The sequence below is a fragment of the Ailuropoda melanoleuca genome, chromosome 1, assembly GCF_002007445.2.
Source record: "Ailuropoda melanoleuca isolate Jingjing chromosome 1, ASM200744v2, whole genome shotgun sequence".
Classification (NCBI taxonomy): Eukaryota; Metazoa; Chordata; class Mammalia; order Carnivora; family Ursidae; genus Ailuropoda; species Ailuropoda melanoleuca.
In genome coordinates this window covers 70,008,746-70,028,739 of record NC_048218.1, presented here as the reverse complement: position 1 = coordinate 70,028,739, position 19,994 = coordinate 70,008,746, and the positions used below count along the sequence as shown (strand labels likewise).

At 52.3% G+C, this 19,994-nt stretch overlaps 1 protein-coding gene across 3 annotated transcripts in view; it reads left to right on the top strand.

The window, feature by feature from the left end:
• The window catches only part of BDH1 (3-hydroxybutyrate dehydrogenase 1), a 39,807-nt gene extending 19,954 nt beyond the window's left edge, over positions 1-19,853 (top strand). For all 3 annotated transcript variants that reach the window (XM_034660711.1, XM_034660717.1, XM_011227734.3), the window contains 5 exons: positions 167-239; positions 904-1,014; positions 11,386-11,527; positions 17,656-17,808; positions 19,024-19,853. In XM_034660711.1, the coding sequence (XP_034516602.1) occupies positions 167-239; positions 904-1,014; positions 11,386-11,527; positions 17,656-17,808; positions 19,024-19,493 (949 nt within the window). In that variant the 3' untranslated portion in view covers positions 19,494-19,853. The remainder of the gene's footprint in view (positions 1-166; positions 240-903; positions 1,015-11,385; positions 11,528-17,655; positions 17,809-19,023) is intronic.
• Positions 19,854-19,994: the final 141 nt, after the last annotated feature.

Below are 19,994 nucleotides of genomic sequence, written 5' to 3'. Positions count from 1 at the left end.
AAAGAGGCCATCTTCCTCAGTAGTACCAGCAGATTGTCCTCAGGGGCTTGGGGTGGGGAGCAATGGGGTGCACACTGGTGGCTGAGGGTCCTCTGAGTTGTTTGCCCCAGGAACAAGGTCCAGGGATGAGCACAGCCTTTGCTCACAGCTTCCTTTTCTCCTGCAGGCCCATGCTGCTGTTTTACTCTGCTTCTTTGGTCCCTATCAGCCGTCGTGCTTATTCTGATGAGGTGAAGCCGGTGAGTGGCAGCCCAGCTATGGTGGTCACAGCCCTTCCCTAGGGGTCCCCAGCCCTGGGCCACCCTCAGAGCGGGGCTTCAGTGCCTCTGGGATGCTCGGAACCACTTACTCACTCTCTCAGCCGCCCCACTTCTGCCATCAGATGAAGTTTGAGGTTAAGAGTTTAGACTTTGGATTCTCTCAGTCCTGGTTTGAGTTCCAGCTCTACCACAGACTGACTACCTTGGGCATTTAGAAAATATCTGTTTCCTCACTTGTAACGTGGCGTAATAATCATGCTTACTGTGTGGAGTTACTGTGGGTATTAAATAAGAAAAATGAGTGCACAGTGACTCGCACATGGTAAGAAATGATAAATACCGTGATGATGGGGGTGGTGATGATGGGGGTTGTAGATGAGGAAACTGAGGTCCAGAAGGGGGATATGACCTCCCCAGGTAACATTGTCAGTTGGTGGCAGAATTTGGGTTGGAACCTCGTCTCCTGATTGAGTCTCCAGCATTTTCCACTCTACTATGGTGCTTCTCTAACAGCTAGAGGCAGGTGGGCAGGGCCAGGACTGGCCCACTCAGGAAACACTAATCATTACTGTCCGGGGAGGCTTGGTCACCATGCTCTTAAGGCTCCAGGGTTCCTAATGTGGGGTCTGACCTTCTTAAACAGGTTGGCAGCAAAGCTGTCCTGGTCACAGGCTGTGACTCGGGATTTGGGTTCTCCTTGGCCAAGCATCTGCATTCAAAAGGCTTCCTTGTGTTTGCTGGCTGCTTGATGAAGGTAAGAGATGGGTCCTGTCTGTCACCATTGTCCTTTACACATAGTTACTGTTTGTAGGGTTTTAAAAATTGTAGTAAAATACACGTAACATAAAATTTACCTTAACCATTTTTTTTTTTTTGAGAGAGAGAAAGAATGGGTTAAGGAGGGGCAGAGGGAGAGGGAGAGAGAGAATCTTTTTTTTTTTTTTAAGATTTTATTTATTTATTGCACAGAGAGAGACACAGAGAGAGAGAGGGAACACCAGCAGGGGGAGTGGGAGAGGGAGAAGCAGGCTTCCCGCTGAGCAGGGAGCCTGATGCAGGACTCGATGCGGAGCTCGATCCCAGGACCCTGAGATCATGACCAGCCGCTTAATGACTGAGCCACCCAGGCACCCCACGAGAGAGAGAATCTTAAGCAGGCTCCGCACCTGGTGCAGAGCCCAATGGCGGGCTCGATATCATGACCCTGAGATCATGACCTGACCGAAGAGTTAGGATGCTTAACCGACTGAGCCACCCAGGGGCCCCTGCCATCTTAACCACTTTTTTTTTTTTAAAAGATTTTATTTATTTATTTGACAGAGATAGAGACAGCCAGTGAGAGAGGGAACACAAGCAGGGGGAGAGGGAGAGGAAGAAGCAGGCTCATAGTGGAGGAGCCTGATGTGGGGCGATCCCAGAACGCCGGGATCACGCCCTGAGCCGAAGGCAGACGCTTAACCGCTGTGCCACCCAGGCGCCCCGCTTTGTGGTAAATTTTAAATCAGTAAGTCTGTATCACCCAGGTTTCTTCTTCTTTTTCAAGATTGTTTTGGCTCTTTGGGGTCCCTTGAGATTTCCTATGAATTTTAGGATGCGTTTTTCTGCAGAAAACATCATTAAGATTTTGACAGGAATGGCAATCTGTAGATTGCTTTCAGTAGTATCTGCATTTTAACAATATTACGTCTTCTGGTCCATGAATGTGGGATGTGTTTCCATTTATTTATGCCTTCTTTAATTTCTTTCAGAAATGTTTCATAGTTTCATTGTACACATCTTTTACCTCCTTGGTTAAGTTAATTCCTAAGTATTTTATTCTTTTTGATGCTATCATAAATGGGATTATTTTTGTAATCTTCTTTTCAGATTGTTTGTTGTTTGTGTACAGAAATGCAACTGATTTTTGTGTTGACTTGGTGTCCTGCTACTTTGCTGAATTCATTTATTAGTTTCAATAAGTTCTCGGGGGGAATCTTTAGGGTATGCTACATAGAAGATCATGTCATCTGAAAACACAATTTTCCTTCTTCCTTTCCAATTTGGGTGCCTTTCATCTCTTCAACAGACTCCAGAGTTCCAAAATAGTGGGGAACTATTGTCTAGGTGGGGAGAGAGATTCCTTGTGCTTCCCACTCCACCATCTTCCCAGAATCCTACTTCAAGCTGAGTATTTGATACCAGGACTACCCAGGACTTGGGCCAGGGTTTGTAGTTGTTTTTTAATTGCTTTCCTAACAACTGGGTCATCTGTTGCTTCAAACAGCCCCTACCTTTTCTCTTCACTTCAGTCTCACTTGTTCTGCAGAGCTGCGCTCATTCACTCATTCACTCATTCATTTGCCAAATGCTCGTGATGTGCCTGCCGCTTTGATAGGTGCTGTGGAAGAACGTTACCCGGTCCCTGCTTCTAAGGAGCTCGCCGTCCAGTGGTGAAGGACAGCCGTGCACAGACACAGCTGGAACAGTTAGAGTGAGGAGGGTTTCCAGAGTTGTGCGGGGTGTTTAATGAGAGCGCGTACAAGGAAGGGATTGCTCCTGGCGTGACAGAGGAGGTGACATTCGTTCCGGGCCATGGAGAATGAGTAATGCTGTCCCAGGTAGAGACTGAGGCTCCTTTGAGATTCATCAAGTGGCATTTAGGGTGTCTGAGGGGAAGCCCTGGAACATGAGGCTGCGAAAGGAGGAGGGGACGTTCTTCCAATTTGGAGGGTTGTGCAACCTCACCACAATCCACTTCTCAAACATTTCCATCGCTCCGAAATCTCCCTCTTGGCCGTTTGCACCGAAGCCCCACACCTACCTCTGGGCCTGGTAGCGCTATTTCTGTCTCCTTAGATTGGCCTTTTCTGGACTGTTCATATACGGAATCATACCACGCACAGGCTTTCGGGCCCGGCCTCTTCACCCGGCATCGTGTTTTTTAGTTTCTCCATGTTGTAGAAAGTATCGTAGTTCACTCCTTGTTACTGCTGGACAGTATTCTACTGTATAGATACACTACGTTTAAAAAGTGAATTCACTAGTTGATGGCTATTTTGATGAACTGTTTGGATTTGGGGCCATTCTGAATCAGGCAGCTCTGAATATTCACATACATGTCTCTGTGTAGATATGTTTTTACCTGATTCCTTTGAACAGAATTTAGAAACCAACATCTGGCTCTTTGTCCCTCTCAGTGGACAGAGGTAGACGATGTACAAATAATCACACGGATATACATGCACACATGGTGTTTATTTATATCTATCTCCTACGTGCATTTCCTGTAAATACCGCACGCTCACACACACACACACACAATTCATGAGGTTATATTGACCTTCGATTCCTGTTCAACACAACAGCATTCTTCCTTGCTTCCCTCATTCCATATTTGTTTCTTCTTTTTTCTGCTGTTAGCACCTTGATTCCCAGCTCTATCAACATATTTATGCATTTGGTTAATACTATAATACACACACAATTGCTTCGGAATTGCTACATTCATACCAACACAAACACAAAACTCCTAACTTGTGTCAGCTTGGTTCCTCCAAGAAGCAGATACCAAAATAGGGTAGAATGTGCAAGAGATTGATTCAGGAAGAGCCTATAATGGCAAACGGGGAATAGGGCAGGAAAAGGCAGGAAAATCCTTTAGATTTGCAGGGCCATTCTCAGGTGCCTGACTGGCTCGTAGGGACTGTGTAATTTTACATTCCCACCAGTACTGTATGAGAGTATCTGTTTCTGCACAATTCCAGCAAGCAACAGTGTACTTTTAAGCTTTTGATTTTTGCCAGTTTGATAGGTGAGAAGTAAATCCCAGTACAGTTTTAATTTACATTTCTTCTGTTGTGAGTGCATGCTCTGGTCTTTAAAGGCATGAATGACCCAGAAGTTGCCATAGAGCAACCTGTACTCTCACTCTATTGACCAGAACTTAGTCACATGGTCTTACCTGGCTAGTTCGTATTCGGAGACATTATGTACCCTGCTTAAAGTCAGGGGGTTCTTCCGCGGTAGAAGAAGGGAAGAATGGGCGTTTGGGACAATCTGCTGTCTCTGCTCTGTAGATGAGATATTTTTCTTTATTTTGAAGGCAGTAAGAATCCATATAAGGAACTGTTTTTATACTAGGTTTAATATCTGTAAAAACAATAACTGTTCAATGTAAAAGTTTCAGTAATATAAACAACTAAAAATAATAAGGTAATTTGCATTGCCACAGTTTGAACATATATTCAGATCGGAGAGGGCTTATTTGTCCCTTTAATTTTTCTTCTTTTGAATCATGAAAGTTATATATATTTATAATAGATTCAAACCAGACAGTAGTGGATGATGTAAAAAAGTGAAGTCTTTTTACTGCAGTTTCTTGCCCCGGAGTAACTGAAATGTATGTGTGTACATTATTTGTGACTTTTGCTATTCTATTCAAAGCCACAGCGAATAGTCTTATACATATCTTTGCTTGCTTTCATTAGTAATTCTGAGGAACAATTTCTAGATGTGAAAATACTGGGTAGAACGGTGTGCAGATTTTAGGTTTCATTCACATCTGTCAAACTGTTGCTCCCCAAAGCGACACCAGTGCCTACTCCCTCTGACACGCATGCAAACACCTGTCTCAGGACGGATTTGGGGGTGATGGGTGGGGCACGCTTGGAGTTGGGTTTTCTGCATAATGTGGACCTGCTTCAACAGGTCCTCGCAGGAGCTGTGATGCCACAGAATGGTTCGTGCCTTTGAAGTTCCTTCTCCGTGTTTCCAGTGCCTGTGCCAACAGGCGGGCTTGTCCCAGTGATGCAAGGACTATATCCTGACTCCACGGCGCAGGGCAGAGGCTGCTGAGTGCTGGAGAGGAGGCTGTAAGAGAGAGTCAGGGCCTGGGATTCTAGTCCCATATCAGCCACTAGCCCAGGGACTAGGCAGACACTTCCCCTTCCCTCCCCTCCCCGAGCCCCTTACGTATAATAAGGGGGTTGGACTGGGTGCGTTGACGTCCTTCCACGCCCATAGCAGTGATCTTGATTTAGTGATTGGTGTTTTCTTCAAAATACCAGACAGGGTCACTGCCAGATTATGTCTGTTGGTGTTACTTATTGACTCTTTTGGTGTCATGGTGTATCTTTGCTGGTCAAAAACTAGAGGAGGCAGAAGTCACTAGAGGTTTGAATTAATGATGCAAATCAGAAAGCTGTCAGAGCCACTGGAGACCATGGATAAAGTCTTCCAGGCTGCTTCTGAGTTGTTAAGCCACACGGTGGATTCTGGCTACATTTGTGCCCTAAAACTCTGCCTGCTCTTACTTAGACTCACCCCTCGTCTTGTGCTTCAGGTCTCAGTGCCTTGGGCCAACGCAAGGGCTTGGCTCCAGCAGGTGTCTCTACTTTCCCATATCATTAATTCCTCACCCTCTGCTGGATTCATTTTTTTTTTAAAGATTTTTTAATTTCTTTATTCGACAGAGATAGAGACAGCCAGCGAGAGAGGGAACACAAGCAGGGGGAGTGGGAGAGGAAGAAGCAGGCTCATAGAGGAAGAGCCCGATGTGGGGCTCGATCCCATAACGCCGGTATCACGCCCTGAGCCGAAGGCAGACGCTCAACCGCTGTGCCGCCCAGGCGCCCCTGCTGGATCATTTTGGCACGTGCGCGCGCGCACACACACACGCACACACACTGACAACCTCCCATCCCATGTGCACTGCTAGCTCATTTCTCTGCACCCCCAGAGGGCTGTTTGGACTTGATAGTTTCACCTATTTACTTCCCATTTGCCTTTCAACCCATGTGGATTGGGCTTTGGGCCCCTCCCCTCTGTTTATTTGTGTTTTCATCCAACAGATATCTCTTGAGTACCTACAAGAGCCAGCAATGTTCTGCTTTGGAGATACAACATATACCAACTCAGTGAAGACTTCTTGCCCTTGCGGAGATTACAAGGGGGAGGGGAGACACACAAGGACTTAGATCAATAAGCAGCTTGCTTTCCTATGGGGTGTGAAGCTATGGAGGAAAACAAAGCAGGAAAAGGAGATGGAGGGTGAATGTGGTAGAGGAAGTGTTGGGTTTTAAAGAGGAAAGAAAGACCTTACCGGGAAAGTGACATTGGAAGGAGGTAAGGGGTAAGGGAGCAAGTCTTGTAGGTAGAAGGGGTAAGAAGGGACAGCCAAGGCAGAGCCCCAAGCAGCGTGTGTGCCTTTGTGTTAGAGAACAGCAGGGGGCCTCTATGGCTGCAGTGAGGTTGGGGGGGTTGGGGGGAGAGTGGTGTGCAGTGAGAGTGGAGTTGGGGGGCAGATCTTGTATCATAGAAGGGACAGATTGCCTCTCTCTGGGTGCAAGGAAAGGCTTGATAGGCCAACGTGGCACCTCACTGGCATCTGGGAGGACAAACAGGGGTGCCCTGTGGTGGGTGCTGATAGCATATTAGACACCATCAGTAGGCTGAGGAAGCTGAAGCCTAGAGCCCTCATGGAGTGAGAGGAGACCAGCTGGGAAAAGAAGGCAGGGCTGGACTAGGGGGCGCCCACAATGCCTCTGACACAGCTTTCATCGAGGACGCCAGCAGCCTCCATTGTGCCGGATCGATTGGCCACTTCTCAGACCATATCATCCTGAACCTACCAGCAGCTTTAACCAAACAAACCTCTTGCATGTCACCCTTTGTTTCGTGACTTTGGGACGCCCCGCTCTCTTGGTTTTCTTCCTCTCCCTTGCTAGCTGCCCCACTGCTCCTGCTGTGACTCTTACAAGGCCCCAGTCTTGTTCCTCTTGACTCTTTCTTGGGCGTGTGATAGATGCTTCCATTTCCCATGCTGAGTGTCCTTATCTGGCCTTGAGGTGCTAGACCACCTGGCAGGACAGTCTGTAAAACCAGGTTCAGTCCATCACCTGCCTCAGTAGGGTGAGAGATGGAGGTGGAGAAGGCTGAGAGGTTGGGCAGAGTTGTTACTGTGCCGTGATATTTTCCCTCTGGTCTCAGTGAGGTAGGCTTCAGGAATACGACTTGGAGAAACAGACCCTTAACTATGGAGAACAAGCTGACGGTCACCAGAGGGGAGAGGTGGGGGGATGGTGGAAACGGGGGATGGGGTGAAGGGACACACTTGTCCCGATGAGCACTGGCTGGTGTATGGAAGTGTGGAATCACTGTATTGTACCCCTGAAACTAATAGAACACTGCACGTAAACTAATTGGAATTAAAATAAAAACTTAAAAAATTATGAGAGAGCTTACCTTATGCCCCGGAGTCTGAGGCCACAGAATGGTATGTTAATATTTACCAAAAGAATTCTAGAGGCCCAAGAATGAGGCTGGAGTGGCTTACCTAGAAGCAGAACAGAGAGAGCTGCACCAGGAGAGCGCTGTCCTTCCGCCTTGGCTGGACACTCTGGCCTGGACCTGATGTGGACGAGGTGGAGAGTTCTTGGAGTCATCGTAAGGGCGCCCATCCAGTGAGCCTCCTAGGAGTAGCCATGGGGCCCCCGCCAAAGGGGTGCCTCACTGAAGCCTGGGCTGTGGGAGAAGAGGCCCAGCTGGAGGCATCTGGTGGAGGGATCTCTGCAGAACCCACAGAAGCACCCCAAGAAAGGAGGGCCAGCTCTCGTGCAGCTGCTGTCCCAGGGCACCGACAGCAGACAACACTACCAGCCTCAGAAGACTACAGTCTTGCCCCCTAATTTGCCAGCCCCTGGATCCAACCCTGGAGGGGTCGGAGATTAAAAAACAGGTGAGGAGGAGCTAGAAAAATAGGGAGGAAGGCAGTCTTCAACCCCATCTGGCGTCCCACAGGCTTCCCACACTCCCCCAGGCCTGGGTCAGGGCAGGCTTCGAATTGCGTCCAAGCTTGAGAGCTTGGGTTTTCAAACCAGGCTGTGCTGGAGTTGCGTGAATAGTAGACTGAACTGGACTCTTTAATAAAGTCAAGCCAAGAGGCTCTCTATTATCTGAGAATGTGTGGAAACACTACAAGAACTGCCGAAATTTCATCCAGGAGTAGAAGAGAGAGCTCGCAGATGAAATGTAAAGGGATGATGAAAGAAGCAGGTCTATCAGTAAACCGGTTCCAGAGGCACCAACACAGCAGGACTGAAAGCTCGTCCCCGAGCAGCAAGACAGATGAAGACGAGCACAGAAACCCTGGAGCCACGGAGGCGGTGTGGCCCATGCAGCGTGGCCTCGGACTGAGAACAGGTGGCTCTGGAAGGGGACCGGCTGCTGTGCTGGGCAGCCCCGAGCTGAGGGTGGTCAGGAAAGGTTTCCTCTGAACAGCTGAGGGCAAACCGACAGTGCGTGCGGCCCCGACGCGGCCGTCAGGAGCAGGGCGAGGAGGCTGCTCAGGGTCATGAGGGCTCCTGGGGACAGCTGTCAGGGGAGGGGAGGAGCTGGGCTTCTCTCCTGGGATCCTGCATGCTGAGCCTGAAGCTGTGAGCCATGGGATGAACCCCCGGTTTCCTCTGAGGAAAGCCTCTTAGCTGCTGCGCTACCAAACTGAGTTCCCGTGGGCGCCCCGAGCTGGGTGAAGAGCCCCCGACCGGGGACTTCGGGGCATGAGCTCAGTGCTGGCTCAAGGCTCAAGGAGAGGTCTGGTGTGGAGTCCGAGAGTTGCTGAAAGGCAGGGCTCAGAAAGTCCAGGAAGAGGACAGGACGCTCAGGTGTCTGTCCTCTTGGAAGTAGGCGTCAGCACCTCCTCAGGGGCTCAGACCACCTGGGCTCCACTCTGAGGGGCATTCTAGGAGGCACGGCATGATGACCGCATTCAAACAAGACACATGTTTTCTTGGTGTCTGTGGGCACCAGCCCTTCCCTCCTCTGGACTGGCAGCTGTCATCCCGGGGAGATCTTTGCAGGCGGGCCCTCTGTGGGAACGGCCGCAGAAGCTCAAGGCCTGTAGATGGAACACCTGCTGTGTTGTCCGGGAAGGTTGGCACCTCCGGGGAGTTTCAGAGCCAAGCCTTGGACTAACCGGGCCTCACACCTGGCTGCTCTGTGCCCACATGACTCCGGGTGTAGCTGGCATGCCTGGTGAGACTCAGAGGGCCACGCATGTTGCTTCTTTTCAGGACCACTGGGGAGGCTGCCTGTAGAGGGTGACTGTTTCGGAGTGGAAAAGATCTTCACGGGGCTGGGATCAGCCTGACCTCCTGTCTTTTGCTGGGTTTTCTCCGCACCATGTCCCCCTGCTGCCCCAACCCTGACCTCCGCCCTCACTGTCTGAAATCCTCCCGGGCAGTCTCCCCATCTCTGGATGGTGAAAGTCACTCTTCATCTTGGGCTGAATTTGACTTCTTGGCCCTGCTTCTGTTTTGTGGGAGGCATGGGACCAGTCTGCTCCCTCACTCTCATGTTCTCCCCAAGTCTCTCTCCAAAGTGATTATCTCCAGCACGTCTGGCCCCATTTAACACAGTCCCTTCATCGTTCTCTCCTATGTCTCTCTGACATGGCATGATGCAAACATCTCATTCTGGGGTTAGGGTTCTCCTGGTTCAGACCACTTCCCAGGCTCCACCTGATTCCTAGATAACTTTCACTGTGGACATATTCGGACATCCTCAGGGTTCCTACTCTTGGCCTTGCTGGGGAGGTTAGCTTCAATACCACGTGTATCCCAGGCACACCCTTGGCTGAGAGTAGGCATTTCTTTCTCACTTCAGCCCCTGGCAGCTCCTGCTGTCCTCCTGCTAGATGCCTTCCTGTTTCCTGCACCACTGAGAAAGTCACTGCCAATTACATTATAACTGATGGTGTTTGATTTTCACATCCATTGTAATTCATCCCTAAGGTGGAAAAGATGTGGGTCGTAGAATGGATGAAATATGGTAATAGAACTTGCCTCATGGTGTGCGGACTAACAAGAAATGCCTGTCAAGTGCTTCGCACGGTGGAAAGCACGTGAACACTCAGTAAATGCTGCTGGGTTTTATTCATGCCTTCCAGTAGCTCACCACTGCGCCCCAAGAAGACCCCCGCCCGCCCATCTCCCCAGCCTCCTGTGCAACCATTTCCCTATGCCTCTGCTCGGCCTGCAGAGGCCTTCCCTCTGCCTGAAATGTCCCATCCCCAGGGCCCCTCTGGTCCATGGCCTCGGCTGTCACTGCTCCTGAAAGGCCTGCCCCGGCCGAACCGCCTTCTGGGCAGCCTCTCTCGTACTGCAAGCTTTCCCGCCGCAAATGCTGCCCATACCGTTCGCTTACGCATGTGCCCCCTTCCTGAGAACGTGCCTCCTTGAGCACAGGGGCTGAGTCACTTAGTTTTGTGTCTCCAGTTCTTAGGGCAGTGCCGCAACAGGATGGAGGCCCAAGGAATGTTTGCCGAGGGAGTGACCCTTTCTCATGTTTAATAATACCTGGATTTACATAGCACTTTGTAGTTGAACAGGTTTTTAATAGAGATGACTCCCTCATTCCATTAACCTGAGCAGGTCGGGACAGGTGGTGAGGTCCTTAATTCTGAACACCTGGTAAGGGCTGCACCTGAGGGCACAAAGCCTGGGAGCGACCGAGGGCCTGCTCTGGCCTCTGACCATCTTGGTGGTGACAGGCCCATGGCGTAGACCAGAGGTGACAAACTGGCAGCCCTCTAGTCGCATGCAGCCTGTGGATGTGTGTTGGCCTACACAGTGTGTGCGTGTGTGTGTGTGTGTGTGTGTATTTATCTATTTTTATTTGAGTAGGTTGCCAACACTTAAACAATTGGGAGATCCTGACGACTAGCTTGAACATCTGAGCATCTGGCCAGCCCGGCTTACCCCCATACCCACGCGGGCAGCTGCGGGCAGGGCTTGAGAGGCTGGCATGTGCTTCATTCCCAAGTCCCTCCCTCCCCATTGTCGGACACCCAAATGCTGAGCCCTGATAGGTACTGACTTGGCAACCTTTGCTTAGAGAAAGGCTCCTGCCAATGAGGCCTTGGGGGCTTGTGTCCGCGGCACTCGGGTTGGCTTGATATGTCATCAGTCCTGGGGTTGAAAAGAACCACCTGGCGGTTGAGCAGCCCCGGTGGGTCTCCAGAGACCCCGTCCCGCAGTTGTTAGTTGTTAGTAAGCCCCAGGCTTTGGCAGGGCCTTGGCCCTGGTCCTCTGACTGGAGGTGGGGTCAGGGGGGAAGGAGGCAGTTGAGGCAGCTTCTCGCTCCTCCCCAGGACAAAGGAGATACTGGCGTCAAGGAGCTGGACAGCTTGAAGAGTGATCGATTAAGAACTGTCCAGCTGAACGTCTGCAAAAGTGAGGAGGTGGAGAAAGTGGTGGAGACCGTCCGCTCGAGCCTGGAGGACCCTGAGAAAGGTAGGGGGCCCGCTGGGGCAGCAGGGGTAGTGCACCAGCCGTTCCGAGGGCACCTTTCCTAAACGCTACCCCTGTTTGCCCGCATCCTGCCAAAGGCCGCTTTCCCTGTTCTTGAAGCTCTTCCTCTTGCATCGCAGGAGGAAGTGGGTTAAATTAAACACGCCCATGCAATAAGGTAATGGGAACTAAAGCTGAGGTGGTTTCGAAATCTCTGGGACTGGTGAATAGATGAGCATGGGGGCAGGTCAGTTCAGACAATGCTCACTGAATTCCCACGTGGGCCAAGTGTTGGGGACACGGCGATGGCCAAGACACAGTCCTTATTCCCAAGGACCTCACCGTTCATTGGGAGGCTAGCCCAGATGATCTCCACACCCCCTCTCAGGAAGCAGCACACGGCAGAGGGACACAGCCCAGTCCTGGGTGGGGTGGGGTGGGGAGCCCGTTCGTGGGAGCAGATTGTGGCAGGGTGCAGGAAGAGGCCATTCCAGGAGTAGGGGAGAGAAGGAGCAATGGTGGGAAGCACACAGGGTGTGCTGGGGGACAAGTCAGCGGTCAAGTCTGCTGAAGGTGGGGGCAGTAAATGGGGTTGAGGACGGAGGTCATCCAGGGGCCAAGGCCACTCTCCTGAGGGCACCGGCAACCACTGTAGATTTCCCAAGGGGAGTGATGTGTCAGTCTGGGGACTGGGGCAGCAGTGTGGAGGGTGGGTTTAGAGGGAGAGCATGAGTGCAAGAGTACTGAACGGGGCAGCGGGTGTTGGGCATGAGGAGAGGTCAGATTCGGGAAGGCACAGCTGGCTGGACTTGGTGATGGAGGCATGCGGGGGTGAGGGCGGGGCACGACGCCTCTCCTGGTGCCTGGTGCCCCCCCACTGGAGGAGCAGGGTGAGGGATGGTGAGTGTCCGTGGGTTGCCCTGCGGGAATGTCCAGGTGAAGACCAGACGTCCAGGGCTGGAGGTGAGGCTAGAGTGGGGAAGATGTAAGGAACATGAGCAATCAGGGGCCAGAGAAGGGGAGAGGCTGCTGGCAAAGAGGTTGGGTACTGTGCTCCCAGAAGCTGAAGGAACAGAAAGTTTGAGGGCCAGTAGCTGACAGGGTCACACGCTGCAGAGAATTCCAGTAACATAAGGACTCGGGTGTTCAGCCGAGTTCAGCCTGTGGAGGGACCTTGGTGATAGGGGCTCTGTTCAGGAGAGGGGAGGAGACCCCATTCATGGATCACACAGCCATAATGCTGCTGCATTCTGACGCGTCACCGTGTCAGCCCAGGGCCATCCCCACCTCCAAAGCGGGCCATTCCCAGGGTGCTCTGCTCTCGGAGGAGAGGCCCGTGAGTTCCCTAACTCCCTGAACATCTGTTTTGTAATTAACAGGCAGAGCCAGGGCTCCTGTCCCATTAAGAAAAGGCAGGATGGGCCCCACTGGGATGATTACCAGCTCAGGGGTACAGCCTGCCTCACCCCTCCCCGGTGGTAACTCCTTCTCCCGCCCGCCTTCATCAGCGATTAGGCAGGAAAACAGCTGCAGGCAGCGCCATAAAGCCACTTCATTGCAGCCTGAGGGTTTGTGGTGATTTCAAATGCCCACGGAAAGAAATCATTGCTGTAGACCTGAGCACAGAGCAGGGCTGCTCCGGAGCTGGGGGCTGCTCAGGACCCTGGTCCGGTTGCCTGCGGCCAGGACAGAGCCACCTCCATTACTTGTATGGGTCCGGCCAGGTCGCTTGACAGGCAAGGCAGGGCAGATCCGGAACCCCTGCCCTGGGACTGAGCTCAAACCCTAGTACCACCCTGATGCATAAACTTTCCCCTGCTGCTTTTTTCCACATGACACCTTCCAGCGAGGATCGATAAACCACATCATGACCTTACACGGTACTGCATTTTCTGTATAAAAATTTGAAGATTTTTTTTTTTAGGTCTGAAAAAGATGAGAAATTTGTCAGACATGTGGTTGTCCAGGTCTCTCTCTCCCCACTTCTCCTTCCACCTCTCTTTCTTCCCTGTGGCCTCCACCCCTGCCTCCACCCCTGCCCCACTCAGGGCTGTCTTTCCTGGTAAAGCCGCTGCAATTCTCCCCTTCTTGGCAATGCTGTCTTTGAACTCCAGGTGGCGCCCTGCTAGAACTTTCAGATCAGCTCGTGGTCCCTAAGCAGGTGGCCACTTCTGACTCACCCCACCCAGGCAGGATCCTTCCAGGAGACAATTGGAGTGCATATTTTGATGGCAAGTTTGGTGCCTTTCATCCTGCCTGCATGGAACAGGGAAGCCAGCCTCAGGGGGTGAGATGAAGGGGATTGTCTGATTAGAGCAGGTGAGCCATCTGCCACCGGCCCCTGCACTGCCAGCAGAACTCTGAGGGACTGGATGGACATTTGGAGCCTGGAGCCAGCACTACCCCCCACCCCCCCAGCGAAAGGCTGAGAGAGCCAACCGGCAGGCCTGATCTTGAAACCATCACTTAACCTCCCAGGCAGGAGATACTGATTTAGTACCTGCTGTGTGCTTGGTAGTGTGCTGAGCACCAGTGAGGGGATGGCCCGGCTGGAGGAGTTTGTGGTTGGATACCAGCCAGATGTAAGTTGGTGGCTTCATGGCAGGACCTCTTCAGAACACTGGGGACATTGTGCCATGGATAGGGAAGACCCTGTCCTATATCTGGGACACCCTCAGTCTGGGAGTGAGAAGACTGCAGTGACTGTAGGCTTCACCTCTTACTAGAAGTGTGACCTTGGGCTTGTACCTTCCCCTGTGTGGGCCTCAGCTTGCCTATCTGTGAAGTGGGAAGAGTGCCCTGCTCACATATCCAGGGCTCACACCCAGATCTGACTGCTGCAGGAACATGGGCAGAATATCAGCAAAAGCTGCCCTCAGGCTGAGGGATGGGGGCGCTGAGCAGGGCGGGGGGGGGGCACAAGGCAGAGGAGTGGCCAGTTGTTCAGGCTCCAGAAGGCAGAACAAGAAGCCTGGCAAAGGAGGCCTCCCATACCCCCTGTGAGAGGGAACCATCAGAGTAGGAAGTGACTGACGGAGGAGGAGTGTCCGTCTGAAGGGCCGACCAGGACGGAGGTGGAGGACAGAGGCTGCGACAGGGAGACCCAGGAGAAGTGCCTCCAGTGATACAGGATGGAGACGACAAGGACCCAGACTAATGCTGTGGAGAGAGGAAAGAAGACACGGATTCTATGACACAGCAGAGGAAGCCAACAGCAGCACAGGGTCGAGCACGAGAGCTGTGTCTTCACACAGACCTGGGTCCAAATTCCATCCTGTCCCCCTGTTAACTGAGTGACACTGAGCAAGGTGCCTAATCTCCCAGAGCCCCACCTGCCTCTCCAGATGTGGGACAGCTTCGCATCGGAATGAATGCACGCAGAGTGCTTAGCTCAGGGCCTGGCCTCTGTCCTTTTGATCTTGATCAGCAGTATTAACAGTTCTCATCAGATGGGGGGAAGCGAGAGTGTCCAGGGGTCTGTTAGCGAAGAGGCTCAGGCTGGGGCAGCTGGCGCTTGCTGGTGTGGGGAGGGGGCGCTGGGGACCTGTGGGGCATTGAGGTGAAAGTGACCAACAGGAAGAGCAGACTGAAGTCGGGAGAGAGCCATGAGTCCGAGGGGTACACGGGAACCCTTGACGTGGTCATGCGCCGGGGCTGTTGTAGGAAAACAGCTGTCCCCCGGAACCAGCAGGAATGTTCATTGTGAATTTATCTGGACTGTTGGCTGAGGACTCCAGAGAGCTCCTCGGTCCACAAACTGTTACTACTTATCAAGTCAGTGGAGCTATAATCCAGGAGCAATGTGCTTTCACAGGTCAAGTTCAATTATACTTTTTTGGATATCAGTGTCAGATGTAATTAGTTTTTAGCTGGAAAAAAAAAAACCTGTGTGTTTTAGGTGTGATACTGTCTCACGTGAATCAAATAGAAAGCAGCTGGAAATTTCATGAACATAAAGAAGACGAGGCTCCCTAGGGATTGAGTGTAATTTGAGAGAGGGTGGTCTAGGACAGGACGGTGGCAGATGCCTGTCTTTAGGGGCAGGTAGAAGAAGGGTGTCGGGGAGGAAGGAAGAGATGCTTGGGTGTCATTAATGCCAAGGGAGGGGTGAGTGTCAAGAACCATGAGTAGTGCTCATGCTGTGGAGAGGTTGAGGGAGGTGAAGATGGGAGCGAGGGATGAGGGGGGACAGTGGCATCCTTAGCATGTCACACCCCAGATACTGTGGGGCAGCAGCAGGGCTGGGACCCAGAATGGCAGGGAAATGGGGTCTGAAGGGTGTGGCACATGTTCTCAGAAGCGCGGTCGTGGTGGGAAGGAGAACAGACAGCGGTGTGAGGATGTAACGTGGTAAAGAGAAGGTTCTTTAGGATCATGGGACATGGTATTTGTAGACATTCATTCATCTGAGAAACATTTCTCGAGCATCTAATGTNTGTCACACCCCAGATACTGTGGGGCAGCAGCAGGGCTGGGACCCAGAATGGCAGGGAAATGGGGTCTGAAGGGTGTGGCACGTGTTCTCAGAAGCCCGGTCGTGGTGGGAAGGAGAACAGACAGCGGTGTGAGGATGTAACGTGGTAAAGAGAAGGCTCTTTAGGATCATGGGACATGGTATTTGTAGACATTCATTCATCTGAGAAACATTTCTCGAGCATCTAATGTGTACAACGTTGGAGCGAGGAGCCAGGGGCGAGGGCGGGGTTGAAGTTGCATAAAAAAGGAACAAGGAGTGATGGCTTCTGGTTTGGAAGGTGGAGGGTGACGTGGCAGCCTTGGCAGGTGGAGGGAGGCCTTCTGCTCTTCCTGGGAAGAAGAGAGGGGTGTGGACCCCCAAGGAGTTCTGCGGGGTGGGGCTGTAGTGGCCGCGTCACCGCGAGGTCACTGTGAGACCCGAGGGCTTGAGGCTTCAGCTCAGCCGCTATGGGGAGTGGGAATGAGAGCCTCATGAGCACTTTGTTAACCAGCAATTTCCTTCCCTAATAAATGTCCTTAATTCTCCGTAATTGAAGAAGGCAGCAGAGGTCAGTTGAAGCTTTAATTTGGGTAACACGGAAGGAAAGCAGCTCGAGACCAATTACTCTGTCATTTATACAAACTCATTTCCATGATTAACTTGGAAAGCAAAGCGGGGCCAGGGTTCCCACAGGCAGGAGGACATCTCTGCCCCGAGGCTGCAGCCCATGCCGTCCTCACACCCCACAGACGGAACTCAGAGGCCCAGCAAAGCAAGGCTGTCTCCTCGGTGCCTCCTTCCCTCGTTCAGCTCTGCCTCTGACTTGCTGGGCACGCTGAAGCCCTCCTCCTCCTCAGGGCCTCTGCTTCGCTGGCTGTAAAAGTAGCAGTCAGAGCTCCAAGGATCCTTCTAGCACCAGTGCTTCCCGCGTCTGCGGAAGCCCGCTGTCCCCTAGCTGATAGTACAGGGAACAGCCAACCCGAGTCACTCAGAGGGTGTATGTTTGCTCCAACTCTGCTCTGCCTGGGACCACACAAGGCTGAGGGCTGTTCTTGACCTGGTGTGTACACGTGGGCCGTGGGCCTCACCAGTGATCACCAGCAAGCAGTGCATGTTTCAGAGAGAGGAAGGTCAGTCTCAGGATGGACCAGGACTGGGGCTCCCCCCCAAGGTCAAGTCTTAGCTGAGCCTCTAACTGCTGTGAGACCTTGGACACTGGATCCCCTCCTTGATCCTCCTTGGCCTGGAAGACGCTTGAGGTTCTCCTGGCTTCTGGTTGGAGGTCGAAGGCAAGCGAAGGTGGGGAGGCAGGAATGAATGTGCAGTGCAGGCTTCGGGCAGGTGACTGCACAGAGCTGGTGGAAGGGAGTGAGCTGAGGTGAGACCCCAGGCTGCAGACACCTGGCAGGGCTGGGTCACGGTGGGCCCAGAGTCCATGCAGGTAGGAGCAAAATGGTAATTAGATGTTTGAGACTTAAGGGAGGGTCACAGCCAGCACCGTAGGCCTCCCCGTCTCCTGTTGTTCTTGGTGAAAGTGTCCTGAGAGCCTTTGACAAGAAGTGGCAGGTTTTGGGGAAAAGGGACAAAAGCGAGGAGGGGCATGGGCTGCAGGCTGATCGGTGGTGTCTGAGGCCAAGCCTGCGTGGTGACCGTGGTTCTGTCCCATCCTGTCCAGGCCTGTGGGGCCTAGTTAACAATGCGGGCATCTCAACTTTCGGAGAGGTGGAGTTCACCAGCATGGAGACCTACAAGGAAGTGGCGGAAGTGAACCTCTGGGGCACGGTGCGGATGACGAAATCCTTTCTCCCCCTCATCCGAAGGGCCAAAGGTGAGTTGGAAAGGAATTTCCTCATGTCCCACCTTTTCATCTTTGCTGAAAGTGGAAAGAGGTCTCAGCAGATCCAGCCTCCCTGCCCCAGTGAGGCTGAGCACATGACTCTCAGGGGCCGTGCAGGTCTCGTGGATGGTGGTAGGTGGAGGTGTTGTGGCCAGCCAGGTGGAAGGGGATGTGTGGTTTTCAGAAAGGAGGGCAGCTGAGAGGTAGCAGGCTCAAAGGCTAAAAGATTACATCAGTCATCACACTCTGGGAACTTAATTTACAGAAATAACTACCCTTGTGCACAGAGCTCTGTGTACACACATCAACTATCAAGAGAGGTGTGGTTAGGTCAATTTTGGTATATCCGTTCTATGGGCTACTATGCCACAGTTAAAAAATAAGACCGTGTGGTAGAGTATAAACTATAGTAATAATAATAATCAAGATTAGAAATTTGGAAAACAGACGAAACACACCGTGTTAGGTAGCCAAAGAAGTCCCTGATTTAGATGTTCTCCCTAGAGAGCCAACAATGATGGCGAAAAGGGGATGAGCCATACGATCTATCCCAGAGTTTCAGCGGTGATAGGATAAACCCAGAGAACAGCTGTGGGATTTTAGAAGAAAACCCCAACCCTTCAGTGACTTCCAACTTGGAGGTTTCTGAAGGATGCCTTCCCACGGCGCCCAGGATGGGGCTGTGCCTTAACTTGCTGAGGGCACTCCCGGGACAAACACGTCCTAGCTCTGCGTGGGCTTAGTTGGATGGGCTGCTTCCATCCCACTACCCGAGGCTGGGCCTGTGGGAAAGCCTCTTGAGGTCACCACTCTCTTCCAGTGCCGAAGACTCTGTCCCCCTGTCCTAGCCCTGAAATCAGGTTGAGAACCCTGGCCCGGCCTGCGTGCAGCTAGAGCCCTGGCCGGTGCTAGGAATCTACCCATTGTACTGTGCCCTCCTATGTGCAGGCCTGCTCATTTCTCTTCCCCTTGTCCCGCCTGGCACAGTCAGGGAAAATCAGGGAGGTTGATCTGGACATGTGGGCCTGAGCTGGCCTTGATTTTGAATTAGAAGGCTCCCTGCTCCTGGGTCATTTGGGCATCGAAACAGGTGTCAGGGCCAGGAGACCAGGTTCCAGCCAGGCCTCTGGAAGCCTGCCGGGCCCCAGGCCCTCTTCCCGACCAGTCAGTGCCTCCTGAGCAGGGGTTTTCTGTCTTCCTCTGTAGGCCGCGTCGTCAACATCAGCAGCATGCTAGGCCGCATGGCCAACCCGGCCCGCTCCCCCTACTGCATCACCAAGTTCGGGGTGGAGGCCTTCTCTGACTGCCTGCGCTACGAGATGCACTCGCGGGGCGTGAAGGTCAGCGTGGTGGAACCTGGCAACTTCATCGCTGCCACCAGCCTCTATAGCCCTGAGCGTATCCAGGCCATCGCCGATAAGATGTGGGACGAGCTGCCTGAGGTGGTGCGCAAGGACTATGGCAGGAAGTACTTTGACGAGAAGATCGCCAAGATGGAGACCTACTGTAACAGTGGCTCCACAGACACATCCCCCGTCATCAATGCGGTCACCCACGCTCTGACGTCCGCCAGCCCCTACACTCGCTACCACCCCATGGACTACTACTGGTGGCTTCGAATGCAGATCATGACCCACTTGCCCGGAGCGGTGTCCGACAGGATCTACATACACTGAAGAGTTTGCCCCTGGTCTCTGTGGGGGGCCCCGGTGGGAGGGAAGTAGGAGGGGCCGAGGGAGCGAGGGTCTTGTGCAGTCACCTCTTGATTACCTACTTGTGCATTATCCGCGGGACCTACTCCCAGTTGTAGCATTAACCAGAGGGGAGAGCCCAGCCCTCCTTGTGTGCACAGTGAGTGGTTTGGGCCTTCTGGGAAGGGGTATGGAGTGGTGGGCAGGGTCCCTACACCTCAGGGCAAACATTGACATCCATCTTTCTGAAGCTGATTTCATACAAAGAGTTTGGGAGGACACGTTTGTATTAAAAACAGATTTATTATAAAATACAATACAAATCCTTTACATTTTAAAGCTAAACAACAGTTCAAAAATCTATCTCCTTTGATCCTTAAACCAGCCTCATGGTTTGAGGTAAGAAGGACAGATACTTTTTTTTCTCTTGTACATGAAGAGTTTGTGGCCCAAAGAGGATACATGAGTAACAGTTTGTTGTCTACA